The following is a 16,377-nucleotide window of genomic DNA, read 5'->3' as shown; positions in this document are numbered from 1 at the left end:
TGAGTAGTATCTTATGGTCGAGGGAGAGTGGGATTTAGCTAACCCCAAAGAAAGCCCCCAAAGTGAAGCCTGTACAGAGCCAATTGGTGGGAGGAAAGCTGTGGAGCCAAGCTCACCACTGTCTCCCCTCCTGCCCCTCGGGCATGCTTCAGTACCTTTCCCATCATGCAACAGGGAAGTCTGAAGGGGATGAGGTGGAGAAAGGTGGTGCCTCTTTACCTGTGGGACGTATTTGTGGCTCAGATCCTGCAGGTGAGTCCTGTGCACATTAGTCTGAACACACATGAAGCACTGGTTTGAACCCTCTTGGTCCTTCAGGGTCAGCATTCTCTACTGAGGCTGGCAGTGGCTCCCCAAGGTCTCAGGTAGAGACCTTTCCCATCACCTTCGAGACGCCAGGGATACAAATAGAATAACAGATTAAATAATTATGCATTTGCTGCTCCTGAATATACCCCCGTGCCTAATTGTAGTGCTTCAATGTAAGGAGAAAATCAGGGTTATGATATATAGGGATGAATAGATTAAAAATTTAATTTAAAAATTAAATTTCAAGACGGTAATGCCTATGACCTCCAAACTCTGAGGAAGGTGATGCGTAGGTTTGTTTTTGCTACAGGCTTGTTTGGGGCCACAGAGCTGACTGGCTCAGTGCAGAATTGGTTTGGAATTTCTGAGCTTTTTCTGAAAAGTGTTCTGAAAATCTTTGCGTTTGGGCAGACCTCTCTTGCCTTGCAGTGTTAATCTGTGCACACTGACAGTGCCACTGGCATGCAAGGCTCCCTGGGAATTGTTTGGTTGTTTTGGCCCTGCATCTACTCTGCTCCATAAAGCCCGGCATGGTAGAGAGATGCTTAGACATTCAAGATACCCCTTCACCAACACAGATGGGAATCAGAGAAGGTTTTTGATTCCAAGGACAAGGGGCCACAACAAACAAAGCAATCTGCATGAGGCGGTCAAGAGATGACCCAACTGAACAGGATCCTTGCCAATCCAAAGGCTTGCTTGTTTGATCAACAGCAATCCACAAGGTGTTCATGGAAGAAGAAGAGCTAATCTTTTTACACCCCACATTTCTCTGCCCGAAGGAGTCTCAAAGCAGCTTACAGTTGCCTTCCCTTCCTCTCTCCCCAAGAAGCACCTTGTGGTAGGGCTGACAGACTTCTGAGAGAATCATGACTGGCCCAACTTTTGCTGAGCAAGGGCCCCACCGTCTTTCTAAAACCACTTGGCAGGTGCCAGGAGAGGTGTCCGCAGGTGTCACTGGGACCCAGGTGCACCACATTGGGGATCCCTGCTCCAGCCGCTACACCATGCTGGAGCTGCCGACTCCGTAATCATGCAAGTTCAGACTCTCATTTAGTGCTGTGGTCTAGAGAAGGACATCTCAGAGAAATGCCACTCAGTTACCTCATAGGAATGTTATGAACTAGACAAATTTGTATACTGACACAGATGATTATGAATTTTGGCCACATCACTCAATGACATGGACCGGTCGCTTTGAGCACACACGTAATCCTAAGAACGGTATGCAGGTCCTTCCCACCAATATGGGGTGCTTCCTTTCTCATGGGGTTTGATTAATGGCCTGTGCTAATGGGCAGCATGTAATGACAGCACATTTCCTCGATGGTGTCAGCAGCGACCACAGAATGATCAGCGCTTATCGCTGGCAATCAGATTAAGATCAATGACCTCTCAAGTTTATCTGTACCACTGAGCAGCAGTAGGGTGACAGTAGGCAATGCAATTTGTGATCCTCCTCACACAGGATCCAGCTTCCTGCCCCTTCTTTTCTTTACCTGCTTCAGGTAGAATCGTACCTGCATCTCCAGGGTCGGCATCAGCACACCTGAAGTGGGGCAGCGGTGAAGCCCATGGCCTCTGATGGGGCTCACTTTCACAGGCCTCTCCACCAGTTCCCTTCCCTTGCCACATGTCCGTGCGTCTTTCCCTGCCCATTTGCTTGCAAGTACTCCACCATCGACACTCCCAGTTTTCAGGCACTGATGGGGAAAGGACAGACAGGCGTTGCGTGGTGGCAGGTCTCCTTGATGGCCACGGCAGCTGTGCACAGAAGCGAGGGCTGTTGGCATGAATATAGTGCAGGTAGCTGTGAAGGGAACTTCCACATGCAGAGGCACTAGCCCTCTGAATCCCAGAGAGGAAGGCCTGAGCCTCCCTGCCCTGTTTTTGGCCCTCCAAAGGAACTGGTGGGCCCCTGTGTGAGACAGGAGGCTGTACGAGATGGTCTGTTGGTCAGATCTTGGAGGGCTCTTCTTATGTGCTAATGTGATTGCAGGTGGTGAGAAGGCTTGTGAGTAGGGGAAGGGTTCACAATTGTGAGAAAACACACCGGTGTCTGAATGGGAAGGGAGGCACGGGGTGGGGTCTGGTGGTGGAGGGCCCCTTGGCCCCAAAACCTTGAACCAGCACTGTTCATCCCAGTCTCTCTAGTGTTTCCCCTGGCTAAAGTGTATTCTTGGAAAGTGTCATTCTCTGAAAGAATTCCAGAACAATGTGCCCCCTTGAAATTCTGTTCAGAAAACAAAGGAAATCTGCAAAACTGATCTTAATTTCCCCAGATCTTGCGCTGAAAAATAGAATCATAGAATCATAGAATCATAGAATCATAGAATCATAGAATCATAGAATCATAGAGTTGGAAGGGGCCACACAAGCCATCTAGTCCAACCCCCCCTGCTCAACGCAGGATTAGCCCTAAGCATCCTAAAGCATCCAAGAAAAGTGTGTATCCAACCTTTACTTGAAGACTGCCAGTGAGGGGGAGCTCACCACCTCCCTAGGCAGCCCATTCCACTGCTGAACTACTCTGACTGTGAAAATCTTTTTTCTGATATCTAGCCTATATCAGTTTAAACCCATTACTGCGCGTCCTCTCCTCTGCAGCCAGCAGAAACAGCATCCTGCCCTCCTCCAAGTGACAACCTTTCAAATACTTAAAGAGGGCTATCATGTCCCCTCTCAACCTCCTTTTCTCCAGGCTGAACATTCCCAAGTCCCTCAACCTATCTTCATAGGGCTTGGTCCCTTGGCCCCAGATCATCTTCGTTGCTCTCCTCTGTACCCTTTCAATTTTATCTATGTCCTTCTTGAAGCGGGGTTCACAGGAATTAAGTATAGTTCAGAGTTTTTTTAGCAAGGCCTGTTATGCATGGGTGTTTCCCGTTGCTATCACGGTGCATACTATCATGGTTTTCGTCATTCTGCTTTGATTTTCCTCCCTTCAGTACTTTGTGTGCTTTCTGGTTGCTGTTTCTCTGGGTTTTATTTGTGCTGATTTTTCCCTTGTAATTCAAAAGTTTACAGATTTCCCCCTGTTCCTTTGCTGCCCCTCGAAGGTCACTCCCCCACCCACATCCAGGTCATTAGGCCCACTCTGCACCGTCCACCATCCATCTATGTCAGGGGTAGTCAAACTGCAGCTCTCCAGATGTCCATGGACTACAATTCCCATGAGCCCCTGCAGCAGTTTGACTACCCCTGGTCTATGTACTCCATTTCCCCCTCACATGTAAATTAAAATTTTTTTACAAGTGTCATGGATTCAGTGATATAAGACTAGTTCGAATTGCTGAATATATATATATTTTAATGATAGGGAGGAAGTTTAAATGGATCTGTGCAAGGTTTGAGGAGTCAGATGGCAGCATCCCCAGTACAAAAAAATAGGGGAGAGGGATTTCAAGTCTGCATCCCAAAAAAATGAAAGGGGGGGGGGATGGTCAATGTGGAATAAAATTGACATGAGAGAGAGAGAGAGAGATATCCTAAACCTTTGAAAACATTTCTCCTTTTAATGCTTGGGGGGGGGGAGTCATTTTGGCAATGTCTTGAAGTCTAACATCAAAATGGCGGCTGAGCCACATGGGCTTTCTGTAAACCACTGAACTTAAGAATCGCTTGAAATCCATTCCTTTGGAGGACAAATGCAATCCACATGGGCTCTAAAAAACTACGGGATCAAATTAGAGTGTCACAAAGAGAAAACCATGCAAATTTGCAAGGAAGGGCAGGAAATAAGCATTACTATGCACTTGTGCTAGGGCATTGGAAAAATAATCCCCCCTTCAGTTAGGTGGCATGACTACAAAAGCTCTCCAGAGCTTATGCCAGAGGACTCCTCCTCATACAAATTGCAGCCCTGTGCAAAGTGTCGCACAGCTGCAGCTAACTTACACGTGTGCGCACACACACACACACAATGACAACAATCACAGCTTGCAGTGACAGTGGGTTCTACCATGCATTCTGTACACTCAATGTGTTTCCTCGTATTATGACATAGCATGATTTCTATTTTTTACAGTGACTGATATTGCAGCAGGGAACCCTCTGGTACTCTGCAATGTGGAAAGCAGCTTCTTTTCAATTAAAAAAGGTTTTATTAGTTTCAATATCATTTCCCCTTTGCCTTCCTTCCTCTGTTCCCTTTCATTCAATGAACTAACACTAATGTTTGTTTATTATATTTAGAGACCACCCTCTCTTGCGGCTCAGGGCAGTTTACACAGAACATGGGAGAACATGGGAGTAAGTATAATACAATTCAGCAAAAGCTTTGAATAAACAATAGCAGCACTGGTGCCAACAATATTCCAATAACTGGTAGCAATATTAACCTGATTAACTACGATCCCATAGGTTGGTCAGTTCATGATGTTGTTGGTTCAGTCGACCTCAACCAAGCGCCTGGAGGAAGAGCTCCCTTTTGCAGGCCCTGCAGAACTGTGTTAGCTCCGGCAGGGTCCTAATCTCCTCTGGGAGCTCATTCTACCCAATGGGGGCCAGAATGAAGAAAGATCTGGTCCTGATTGAGATCAAGCAAGCTTCCTTGGGGCCAGGGATCACCAGCCAGTTGGAGGTGGCAGAACATAAAGCTCTTTGAGGGGTGTAGGCAGAGAGGTGGTCTCTCAGGTATACTGGGCCCAGACTGTGTATGGCCTTGAAGGTGATTACCAGAACCTAAAGTCTGATCTGGAATTTGACTGGCAACCACTGCAGATGCTGGAAAGCGGGCCAGATGTGGGGCTTTCATGGTGTTTCTGTATGTATGCATAAAAGCTGAACCACAAGGATTTAAATGGAAGGTGCTTGTTGGACACTACTGTGCAGCTGCAACAGGACAATTTTGTAAATCTTTGTTTTTAATTTGGACCCCTCCCCCCACATATGTCACAAATGACATTCCACTCCAATTGAGAAAAGTGCATTTTTAAAACTAGCTGCAGAATAAATACACAAGAGGAAAAACGACCAGTGGCTTACCTGTGAGAGGTCCTTCTCCCCAGAGGTAGACATCCTGAGTGTTATCCAGCCCCAGCTTCAGGGAGGCAGAAACATTTCCCCCCTTCCTTCTATCCATAGTGGGCGTATCTTCTTCCCAGTTCAAACTGCTGTAGCACTGTCTGAAAGGGACTTACCACAAAACTCTAAATGGTAACAAGAATCAGTCCACATTGGGGGGGGGGGGAGCTTATAACAACAAACTATGGAATGCAATTAACAGGCAAAGGGTAATCAATACGAACAATCAGAGCTAGGAGATAGAAATAAGGTAAAACGACTTCTAAGGAGGGATGAGGATGCCTTCCTTTACCCCTGGGGAGAAGGACCCGTCACAGATAAGCCACTAGTCATTCTCCACCAGAGGCAGAAGACATCCTGGGACCTCCCCAGTAGTGTCAGTCAGGATCTCCAGGGGGTTGCTTTACTGCAGAATCACTTCTTGTAACACTGCTTGACTGAATGCCGCATCCGTGGAACTGAACTGATCCACTATATAATGTCTTGTAAAGGTCGCCACCAAGGTCCAAGTTGCCACTTTACAAATATCTTCGATAGAAACCTGTGTGAGTAGGGTTGCTATAGTCACAGCACTGCAAGCCAAATGTGGTAGAGAGCCAGCTTGGTGTTGTAGTGGACTTCTAATCCGGTGAGCTGGGTTGATTCTGTGCTCCCCCACATGCAACCAGCTGGGTGACCTTGGGCTCACCACAGCACAGGTAAAGCAGTAATCTCAGGACTCTCTCAGCCTCACCTCCCTCACAGGGTGTCTGTTGGGGAAGAGGAAAGGGAAGGTGATTGTAAGCCACTTTGAGCTACTTTGGGTAGAGAAAAGTGGCATATAAGAACCAATTCTTCTTCTTATTCAGTAATCTCAGGGCTCTCTCAGCCTCACCTCCCTCACAGGGTGCCTGTTGGGGAAGAGGAAAGGCAAGGCGATTGTAAGCCACTTTGAGCTACTTTGGGTAGAGAAAAGTGGCATATAAGAACCAACTCTTCTTCTTATTCAGTAAGGGCTCTCTCAGCCTCACCTCCCTCACAGGGTGTCTGTTGGGGAAGAGGAAAGGGAAGGTGATTGTAAGCCACTTTGAGCTACTTTGGGTAGAGAAAAGTGGCATATAAGAACCAATTCTTCTTATTATTCAGTAATCTCAGGGCTCTCTCAGCCTCACCTCCCTCACAGGGTGCCTGTTGGGGAAGAGGAAAGGCAAGGCGATTGTAAGCCACTTTGAGCTACTTTGGGTAGAGAAAAGTGGCATATAAGAACCAACTCTTCTTCTTATTCAGTAAGGGCTCTCTCAGCCTCACCTCCCTCACAGGGTGTCTGTTGGGGAAGAGGAAAGGGAAGGTGATTGTAAGCCACTTTGAGCTACTTTGGGTAGAGAAAAGTGGCATATAAGAACCAACTCTTCTTCTTATTCAGTAAGGGCTCTCTCAGCCTCACCTCCCTCACAGGGTGTCTGTTGGGGAAGAGGAAAGGCAAGGCGATTGTAAGCCACTTTGAGCTACTTTGGGTAGAGAAAAGTGGCATATAAGAACCAACTCTTCTTCTTATTCAGTAAGGGCTCTCTCAGCCTCACCTCCCTCACAGGGTGTCTGTTGGGGAAGAGGAAAGGGAAGGTGATTGTAAGCCACTTTGAGCTACTTTGGGTAGAGAAAAGTGGCATATAAGAACCAACTCTTCTTCTTATTCAGTAAGGGCTCTCTCAGCCTCACCTCCCTCACAGGGTGCCTGTTGGGGAAGAGGAATGGGAAGGTGATTGTAAGCCACTTTGAGACTACTTTGGGTAGAGAAAAGTGGCATATAAGAACCAATTCTTCTTCTTATTCAGTAATCTCAGGGCTCTCTCAGCCTCACCTCCCTCACAGGGTGTCTGTTCTGGGGAGAGGAAAGGGACGGTGATTGTGAGCTCCTTCTGGTAGAGAAAAAGTGTCATATAAGAACCAACTCTTCTTCTTCTTCTTCTTCTTCTTCTTCTTCTTCTTCTTCTTCTTCTTCTTCTTCTTCTTCTTTTTCTTCTTCTTCTTCTTCTTCTTCTTCTTCTTGAATTTTGTCCAGTACTGGAGTTCCTGATGCCTTGTAGGCTTCAACAATGCAGTTCCTAAGACATCTGCTAATCAAAAAGGCTTTCAGTGCCTTCCTGACTTCCAATGAGTTTAGGTTTCAGGTAAAACTCAGGTAAGTGCAACTCCTGTTTCCGATGGAAGTTGGAATTGATTTTTGGAATAAATGACGGATCAAGACTAAGGGGCATTTCCCACGGCTTAAAAATAGCACAATGGTTGCTGATTGAAAACGCTACTAATTTGCCATAACGCACGACGTCGTTAACGATCTGCAACAATCCTGAAACCGACCCGCCAAAAGCGCTTCGTTGTAGCGCTTTTAGGGGAATCCAGAAAACTGGATTCACCCTCCGGATAGCGATACACTCCTGCAACCAATCTGCAACAGTAGCGCTAAAGACCTGTGCGTTACCATTGTTGCGGGTTCTTCAAAGTCCCTCCTCCCGAGCCTGTCCTCCAAACTTCCGGCGAACTGTTCGCCATTTTTTTTTTCTCCGAGCGAGCGGGGATCTACGAGGCAACGGGACAGCGACTGGCTTTCAAGCACGATCACTTTAGGAAATTCTGCCCGGACACCACAAGAGTTTTTCACAAGCACAGTGGCACACACCGTCACGTTCCCTAAATTTGGCCAAAGCTTAAAACCCCGTCTACCATCGGCCAGTCCTAGCGGAGTCAACGTACAGGGAGCATTTTAAAAAATTCTCCTCTGAGCGTGCCAACGAACATTCGCCGCTCGCAGTCTCCTGCTTAGCTTAGAGGGGTTCAATAGACATGATTCGTGGTGATATCATGAGGGGCGGCTTATGTGTAGTGGGTCTTTGTGTGGTTCCCGGTGCGTGCTTGTGCTTGGGTGCGGACAACCCCTTCCATTGGCGGCTAGACCTCCGGCAAGCGGAGTTGCCGTCCCCCGTTCATTTTAAAAAATTTTCCTCTGAGCGTGCCAACGAACGGTCGCCGCTCGCAGTCTCCTGCTTAGCTTAGAGGGGTTCAATAGACATGATTCGTGGTGATATCATGAGGGGCGGCTTATGTGTAGTGGGTCTTTGTGTGGTTCCCGGTGCGTGCTTGTGCTTGGGTGCGGACAACCCCTTCCATTGGCAGCTATACCTCCGGCAAGCGGAGTCGCCGTCCCCCGTTCATTTTAAAAAACATTCCTCTGAGCGTGCCAACGAACGTACGCCAGTAACATGTCATGTTTGGTTGATTTATGCTGTGGCTGGTGAATATTATTGGGGAACTGCCGAGTACTGCCGCACTTGCTCTCGGTTGAACACCGGCATGCGTTTGTGTAATGGCGGACATTTTCCTAAAATGGCTCCCGCTGCATGTTCAAACTGCTCTTCTCTCGTGTAAACGAATCAGCGCATGCGTTAAGTCAAACAACAAGGGCGCCAATCTGGCCATTAGGAGCAGATCCTGTTCCCGCGCGAGGAGTTTTGAACGTGACATGTGACCTAATGTGGCCAATGCGCGTGTCCCCTACTGCCCTCTACCAATCAGGAGCCGGCTAGTCCCTTTGTCTTTGTGTGCGGGAAGGTATATGATCCGTTGCACCCTGCACCTTCCACCACCATTTTGCTCAGCTACCAGCGAAAGCAACATGGAATCGTCTTCTCAAGCCTCGTCCGTCCCTGCAACCGGCCGTGGCCCAACTTGGAGGGACGCGGAGATCAGGGACCTGATCGGGATTTTCTCGGAGGAGAAAATCCAGGACGCGTTCCAGTCCTCCCACAGGAATAGGGAGGTATTCGAACAAGTGGCCATTAAGATGCGCGCCCTGGGCCACAACAGGACCGGCCTTGAATGCCGGTCGAAGACCAAGACAATGAGGGCAGAGTATATGCGTGCCGTGAACCATAATAAGGGTTCCGGCAACGAGAAGGTTACCTGCCCCTACTTCGAGGAGCAGCGCCAGCTGTACGGAGACGGGGAAGGATCCGGCAGGCCGAAGCGCGTCGGCCGGAGCCTTAAGGTGGTTCGGAAGCCGGCTGCCCCGGTCGAGGAACCACCCGCTGAGGAGGATCCCGGCGAGGGCACCTCGTCCAGCTTTCGCCCTCCACCCCCCGTCCAGCAACGAGCCGCGGAATCGGTAACGCTGGACCTCATCGCCATCGTTCCTGGGGAGCCAGAGGAGGCTCCTGAGCAAACGCCCCTTGCCTCCGGTAAGTGATTTTATTTTTATTTTATATTTCCTTTTGAGCAAATGTGTGTTCTGACGTTTGGCCATCGTTTTCTCGTCAGTTCGTTGCAACGCATAAGATGGTAGGCTGTGGAGTGCTTGCTGTGTTTACTATTTGAAACGGTTTTAATTTTATAATTTAATTTTAATTTTTAAAAGATTTTAAAAGATGGTAGGCTGTGGAGTGCTTGCTGTGTTTACTATTTGAAACGGTTTTAATTTTATAATTTAATTTTAATTTTTAAAAGATTTTAAAAGATGGTTGGCTGTGGAGTGCTTGATGTGGTTAGTATTTGAAACGGTCATGTTTAACCAACAGCCCCAAAATATTTGCTGCATGCCTCGCCCATAGGCCTTCTGCAGTACTTTGGCTCACTACTTTGGGAGCTTGCTTTGTGGTTCATGGTGTATGCTTGCTCATTTTTCACTATTTTCTGCTCTTGTCCACAGAGACACAGTTGCCAGGGACGGGGCCCCTCGAGTCTCCAGCAGCACCTGACGTGGATAGTGATTCGGGGGCATCAACTAACATTGGTAAGTATTAGTTAAAATAGGGGGGGGGGGCTGTTTTGACTGCTTTGTGCTTTTCTGTTTGTGCAGGGCAGCAGCACTGCTAAGAGAAAGAAGAGAGTCCCTCTGCGTTGCTGGTGTAGCCTTTGAAGCTGGCTTTGCCACCCTTTGGTCCTAGATCTGTTTTTTTTCCTTTTTTTGCAGATTTCATACCCGGAACACAGGAGGAGGAACAGCCTGGGTTGCTTGGACCTCCTGCACGGCGCAGGCGGATACAGATTCAAGATGGTGAGCGTGCATGACCTGTTCCTTTCGAGCCATAGCTGCAGGACAATGTCGCTAGGCACTAACCATGTGCTCCCTTTTAATTGTTGAGAGTCCTGCTGTGAAAGTAGGCAAAAGTAAAAGCACACCATGGGCAAACAAACAATAGCCATGTGCTCGCCGGGGATTGTTTAAATTCTTGGCAGGAAAACACGGGGACAAAAAAGAACACCATGTCCACCATGGTGTGTTTTGACTTTATTGATGTCACTAACAGTTTTGTTTCTCATTTTTTGCCAACAGAGGTTCTTTCAGATGAGGAGGAGGAACCACCCCTGGCTCCAGGCAGCCCACCACCTAGAGGTGCGCTCCCAGCAGAGGAGAGGCTTACGAGGGAACGCGGCAGGCTGAGGCGCGTCTCCGTCTTGACAAGCGTGGGAGAGAGGCTCCTTGAGCACTGCTATGAGGAGTCACGGCGTGCCGCTGCCGCTGACCAAGCCATGCTCACACTCATTGCCCAGGAGGGGAGAAAATTGAGGGCAGTCCTTAGAGAGACAAACCAAATCCTACGCGAAGGCGTGGAGGAGGTGCGACTGATAAGGAGACTCATGGAGAGGGCTGTAGTGGTCATGGAAAGGGCCTACCCTCCACAAATCGCCCCCGCCCCCCCACCACCACCCCCACCACCACCCACACCACCACCCCCACCACCACCCACACCAACACCACCACTTCCAGCACCCACCCCACCGACTCCCTCTCAGAATGCCTCCACCCAAACACGAAGGAGGACTATTCTCGGAAAGAGGAAAATAAAACCAGCAGACAAGTACTCCCCCTCCTAGTTTTGCCCACTTTTTCTATTTCATGTTATCTGTGTTTTGTTGTTTGTTGAATAAAGTTTATATTTTTGACTCTGTCTCTGTGTACCCTACTGTGGAATCTGCAAGGCCGAAAGCGGCCTCTCTAGTGATTGTCTATATTGTGGTACTGCTGTGTGGGTTGGAGGTTGGAGGGGTGTTAGTTCAAGGAGTTTTAGGAGTGTGGTGTGGGGTTAAATATGTGCGAGTTTAAGAAGTCACACTGGAGTCTTGTTATAAAATTTGCAATAACATTTTATTTTAAAAAACATTTTAACAGGGGAAAAACATTAGGGAATGAAACTTGGAGCCCCACCAGCACCACCACCCCCCACCCCCCTGGAAAACCTATTTTTTTTAACAAAACTATACATTTAACAGGGGAAAAACATTAGGGAATGAAACTTGGAGCCCCCCCCCCCAACCCCTACCCCAAAACACAAACAGGAAACAAAACTCAGGTCCCACTGCTCCCCTGCCCAGCCCCTTCCATCTCCCTCACTCTCCTGCTCAACCTTCCCACGGACCCCCGGACTTTGCGGCGGAAGAGGTCCTCATCCTCCTTCTTCTTAACTGTGTGGGGAGGGAGAAAAAGTACACATTAGTGCCACACATATTTTCAAATTTCTTTAGTTTACATGCATACACTTTTAAGTGGCCTTAGCCACAGTGTGAGAAGAGTTGGGCAGTGGGGAACATAACCTACGTTCTTCCGCCTCCCTCTGTTGCCTTTGCTGCTCAATCTCCCCTTTCAGCTCTGCCACTTGAGCCTCCAGGGAAGTAACTCTGGCCTCCATCGCACGCAGCCTTGCCTCCACAGTTTCAGCTATAGAAATCAAACAAAGAATTTAATAACACTTCAAATGGGAGCATCACAGCAGGCTCCCATATGGCTCCATGGGGGTACACACACATGGGTCTCCCGCACAGGCATAAAACTCTCACCTGCAGCCTGTCCCGAGGTGGAAGGTCCCTCTTCCTCCCCCTCCTCACGCTCAGGTGCTGTTGCCAGCTTGGATGGTGATTGTGTGGCTGGGCAAAGAAAAAGACAAATCATAATTAAAAGCACACAAAACAGAGATGAAACACAGCTGGTGGACACACCACAGTTAGAGTCTAAGCGCATAACCAAAGTGGTTCTACAGTACTGGCTGGCTAAGTCTGAGGGGGTTGACAGCATCTAAATACTTTCTCGAATTTCATTGGGGACAGTAGGGGAAAGAGGCAGCTAGTCATTCCATGCATGTTTAAGGGTAAAACACAACGAGGGCAGCACTCACCCATATGCCTCCTCATGTCCAGGGGGGGCTTCCCAGCCTTCTCCCATATTTTTACCATCTGGTCGTGGAAGACCGTCCTCCCACTTGGCTGCGGGATCCCCCCCCACTGTTCCAGACTGTTTAGGAAGTCCAGCTTAAGGCGCTTGAATTTTGTCCGGACCTGCTCCCAGGTCCGGACGTAGCCCCTTTCCCTCAGCTTTGAAGCCAACACCAGGTAAGCACCCTTGGTGTGGCAGTGGGTGCTGGCCATAAGGCGGCCAACACTTTTCGATTGGAGCACAAGCTCCAGAAGTGCCTCAGCCTCGGCGCGCTGCCAGAAGGAGCCCTTCCGTGGCTTCGGCATCTTCGGAATGACGGTTAGGGAACGAACGTGCGTTGCTCCGATAGACCACCCCGTTTTTTAAATGTATCAAAGCTGCCCACCAATAAAATTATTCATTGGAACATAAGTGGATTGATCCTCCGGTTTGACAGGGGTCGCCAATACTTCCTGGCTACCCGCCTCCCCGAACTTTCCCCATTCAGCGCTTCCGTATTGTGTTTGTCAATTTCAGTTGGGAGTTAGCATTTAGGGCTGTCAAAGTGCTTTTGGACCAGAGAATCCCCGTTTTTTTGCTGGCAAAGTACACAAACCGCACAAGACAAGGTTAAACAAATAACACAAAACTTTATTCACCAACAAGAGAGTGGGAAAAACAATTAAACACGCCTCCTGTTTCTGTAGATGTGGGTGGCTATGGCGTCCCGAACCTTGCACCCCTCTGCATAGATTCTTCTTCTCCTTGCTTCAGGGATGTCTTGTGTGTCCTCAAGGACAACAGGATCAGGTTCATCCACAGGGAAGGGGATGTTATGTCCCTTGTCCTCGCATATGTTGTGCAAAATGACACACGCGATGATCAGCGGAGTCACATTGTCTATATGCACGTGTAGTCGGGACATCAGGCAACGGAACCGGGACTTCAAACGTCCAAAGGCACGCTCCACTACATTCCTTGCCCGGGAGTGAGTGAGGTTGTAGTGGCTATGCACGTCTGTCCTTGGCCGCTTGTAGGGAGTCATGAGCCAGCGTCGTATTGGGTAGGCTCCGTCCCCGAGCACCAACGGCGGCACACGCACGCCCTCAATGGTGGCGGTGGGGTTTCCTGGAACAAAGACCCCTTCGTCCATGGCTTTCCTGAGGTTGGATTCCCTGAAAACAAGGGCATCATGCCTCCTGCCACTCCACCCCACCTCGGCATCGATAAACCGGCCGGAGAAGTCCACTGTTCCTTGCAGGAGAACAGAGCAAAAGTCCTTCCTGTTCCCGTACTCTTTTATGCTTCCCCCGGGGGCACGGATAGGGATGTGGCTTCCATCGACGGCCGCAAAACAATGCGGGAATCCAAGCCTGGCAAACCCGTCCATACTCTGGAATAAGGGAAAGAAAAGAATATAAGCCATTGCATGTCAGCGTGGGGTGTATCGCGTCTTCGTTGCTGACCTGTCAAACAAGAAAAAAAATTTAAAGGGCAAAGGGGATAGAATGACACTCACCGCTCCAAGCCGGTCTCCGAGGCACACGACTTTGCTGAACAATTCCGCCTCCATGGCGAGGCAGAACTCCTTAAGGATATCGCCAACCGTAGTGACTCCGAGTCCGAATTGCTGGGCTACTGTCCGGAAGTACTGAGGGGTGGCCAAGTACCACAATGCGGCAGCCACCCTTTTTTCAACTGGAACGGGGCGCCGCATGCCAGTGACTTGCCTCTCCATGCGTCCACGTAGAGCCTCCACGAGTTCAAAAAATGTCCCCCTCGACATCCTGAAGTTGGCAATCCAGTGGTCATCATCCCAGCGAGTCCACACAAAATTCTCCCACCAGTCAGAGGATCGTTCGTCCACCCAGAACTGTCTGGGGAACCGGACCTCTGCCAGTGCTTGCCAGCGTTTCTTGGCCGCCATGGTTACCCTTACAGAACGTCTTCTGCTGCTGGTCAGCGTTCCGGGCACCCGTTCTCGGTACTCCGCGATAGCAGACGTCCGACGCGACAAGGCGGTATTCATGCGCTGGAGCACCGCGAGCATGTAAGCCAGCAATTGAAAAATAAGCCTCTCCATTGCAACGTTGACCTGTGCTGCGGGCAGTAGGCTACGCAAACAAAAGAGTGAGGCCGACCGCGTGTCTGCCCAGGTGCATATAAGCAGGTAACCTGTGGGCGTGTACTGTGGGCGGGGATTAACCAATCAAACATGTCAATGCATCTGGTTCCTAGAAAACAATAGAAAACACGTTCCAAGGGCGCCAATGATCGGACGATAACGCGTTGCTACGGGGTTTCCTGGGTTTTTTAAAAAAAAAGGGGACCCCGACAAGTTCGGCTTTAGGGTCGAGGTCAAAGGTGTGCCTGCAGTTTGATTGACGGGCACGGGAGGCCAGAAGCGCTAAAAAGGGACCTCCTTTGTAGCGATAAGACGGAGAACCGGAAGCCTGTGGGTTACGAAAGTGGCGAGAAGTGAAAGTGCCAAATTCCGCAAAAACCGCAGCTGTGCGTTACGGGCACGGCTAGTTACATTTCGCTACTTGAAGTAGCGCTTTCACAAACGGCAACCAAATAGCAACTTTGAGCTCTGTGCGAAATGGCCCTAAGAGTCACTTGCACAATTTTGGGTTAGCAGAGAGTGCCCCTAATTCTGAAATTCTGCTGGCTGAAGTGACGGCTATTAGGAACAGGGTCTTCTTCCGTAAGAATTTAAAGCTAATTTCAGAGATGAGTTCGAAAGGTGGTTTAGTTGGGCATTTAGAACAACATTCAACCTCCAAGTTAGGAATCTGACGCCTTAGTATCACTTCTGGTTACAACATTACTACCTCAGGGGATACTGTAGGATTCTGCCAAAACTTTATTGTAAAAACCATAGGATTTCTAGGGAAACCTAGAAACTGATATGGCACAATGCAGTGAAATCACTTTTGGTTATGTAGCTGGAAGTGGCATCATGGTGTCAGAAGATCATAATTTTGCCACCCTATCGAGACAACTGGCAATCCTAGTTGTGCGTGCATACGCAACACACAGTGGACTCATGAACACAAAAGGATTTGCACATTTCAGTGTGCTCTAAAATAGCTATTCCGAACTGATGAAATACTCCTTTTGTCTCACATGACATCATTAATCATCAAGGAAAAGAGGGGGAAAACATGTAATCTGTTCCTTTGCATGTGCTTGAATTAATACATTCAAGAAAAAAAACGCTGCACATGCTTCTCTTGGTGGAATGTTCTAGAAACCTGTCTCGCATACATATTAGACAAGGTACGTTGAGTATCACTCTCAACCTTTTTTAGCCTAGCCTATTGCGTAAGCACCCAGGCTACCGCGGAAGGTTTAGTTGGGCTCCTAAAAGGGCCGTGGCAAAAGAGAAAAAGAAAAAGGTTAAGAATGGATACTAAAGCTAATATCACAGAGACTAGAAGATCAGGATACACAGATTCTGGGCTCCTCTAACAACAGTGTATGTTCTCCCCACTTCTGGGATATTCCCTTATCTTACAAATCCATGCCCATGTATCTCCAAATTTTGGAGACACACCAGTTAAGAAGAGCATTTCTAGTAGCTCGCTTAAACATCTTTCCCTCAAATGTCACCAGAGGTAGATTTTTGAAGATCTGTTTACTTGGATGTCCCAGACACGTTGTACCATATACTTCTGGTGTGTCCTAAGTTTGATGTATATCGTCACCCACTAATTATCTGAAGAAATTGAAATTCAGTTGTGTTAATGAGAAACACTGGATTAAAATGATACTAAATGTGAGGGACTCAGCAACTATTATAAAAGTAGCAAAGTTTTTACTGGCAATTTTAAATGAAAATATTTTACGATAGATTTTACATCTGAAACTGTTTGAAATGT

General features: G+C 48.4%; 1 protein-coding gene and 1 long non-coding RNA gene across 2 annotated transcripts; one reads left to right on the top strand and one right to left on the bottom strand.

Moving 5' to 3' along the window:
• Window positions 1-7,605: 7,605 nt before the first annotated feature.
• Window positions 7,606-11,250, top strand: LOC143826264 (uncharacterized). Its single transcript, XM_077314978.1, has 4 exons — window positions 7,606-9,545; window positions 10,013-10,096; window positions 10,277-10,360; window positions 10,640-11,250. Exons 1-4 carry the CDS (start codon window positions 8,924-8,926, stop codon window positions 11,179-11,181), a joined length of 1,332 nt encoding a protein of 443 aa, XP_077171093.1. The 5' UTR covers window positions 7,606-8,923; the 3' UTR covers window positions 11,182-11,250.
• Window positions 11,251-11,656: 406 nt separating this feature from the next.
• LOC143826265 (uncharacterized) lies at window positions 11,657-13,094 on the bottom strand. The gene is made up of 3 exons (XR_013227036.1): window positions 12,142-13,094; window positions 11,903-12,022; window positions 11,657-11,769 (listed from the first exon to the last, which is right to left on the bottom strand). It is a non-coding gene; the product is annotated as an uncharacterized LOC143826265 (long non-coding RNA).
• Window positions 13,095-16,377: the final 3,283 nt, after the last annotated feature.

The sequence above is a fragment of the Paroedura picta genome, chromosome 16 (assembly GCF_049243985.1).
Source record: "Paroedura picta isolate Pp20150507F chromosome 16, Ppicta_v3.0, whole genome shotgun sequence".
Taxonomy (NCBI): Eukaryota; Metazoa; Chordata; class Lepidosauria; order Squamata; family Gekkonidae; genus Paroedura; species Paroedura picta.
The sequence above is the reverse complement of the archived record's forward strand: the minus strand, read 5'-3'. Positions and strand labels throughout refer to the sequence as shown.

Excerpts from the sequence above, each read along its gene's own strand:
- LOC143826264 (XM_077314978.1), top strand. The coding sequence starts at position 8,924 with ATGATCCGTTGCACCCTGCACCTTCCACCACCATTTTGCTCAGCTACC. Across the intron at positions 9,546-10,012 it reads GCAAACGCCCCTTGCCTCCG|AGACACAGTTGCCAGGGACG; the intron begins GTAAGTGATTTT and ends TCTTGTCCACAG. Across the intron at positions 10,097-10,276 it reads GGGGGCATCAACTAACATTG|ATTTCATACCCGGAACACAG; the intron begins GTAAGTATTAGT and ends CTTTTTTTGCAG.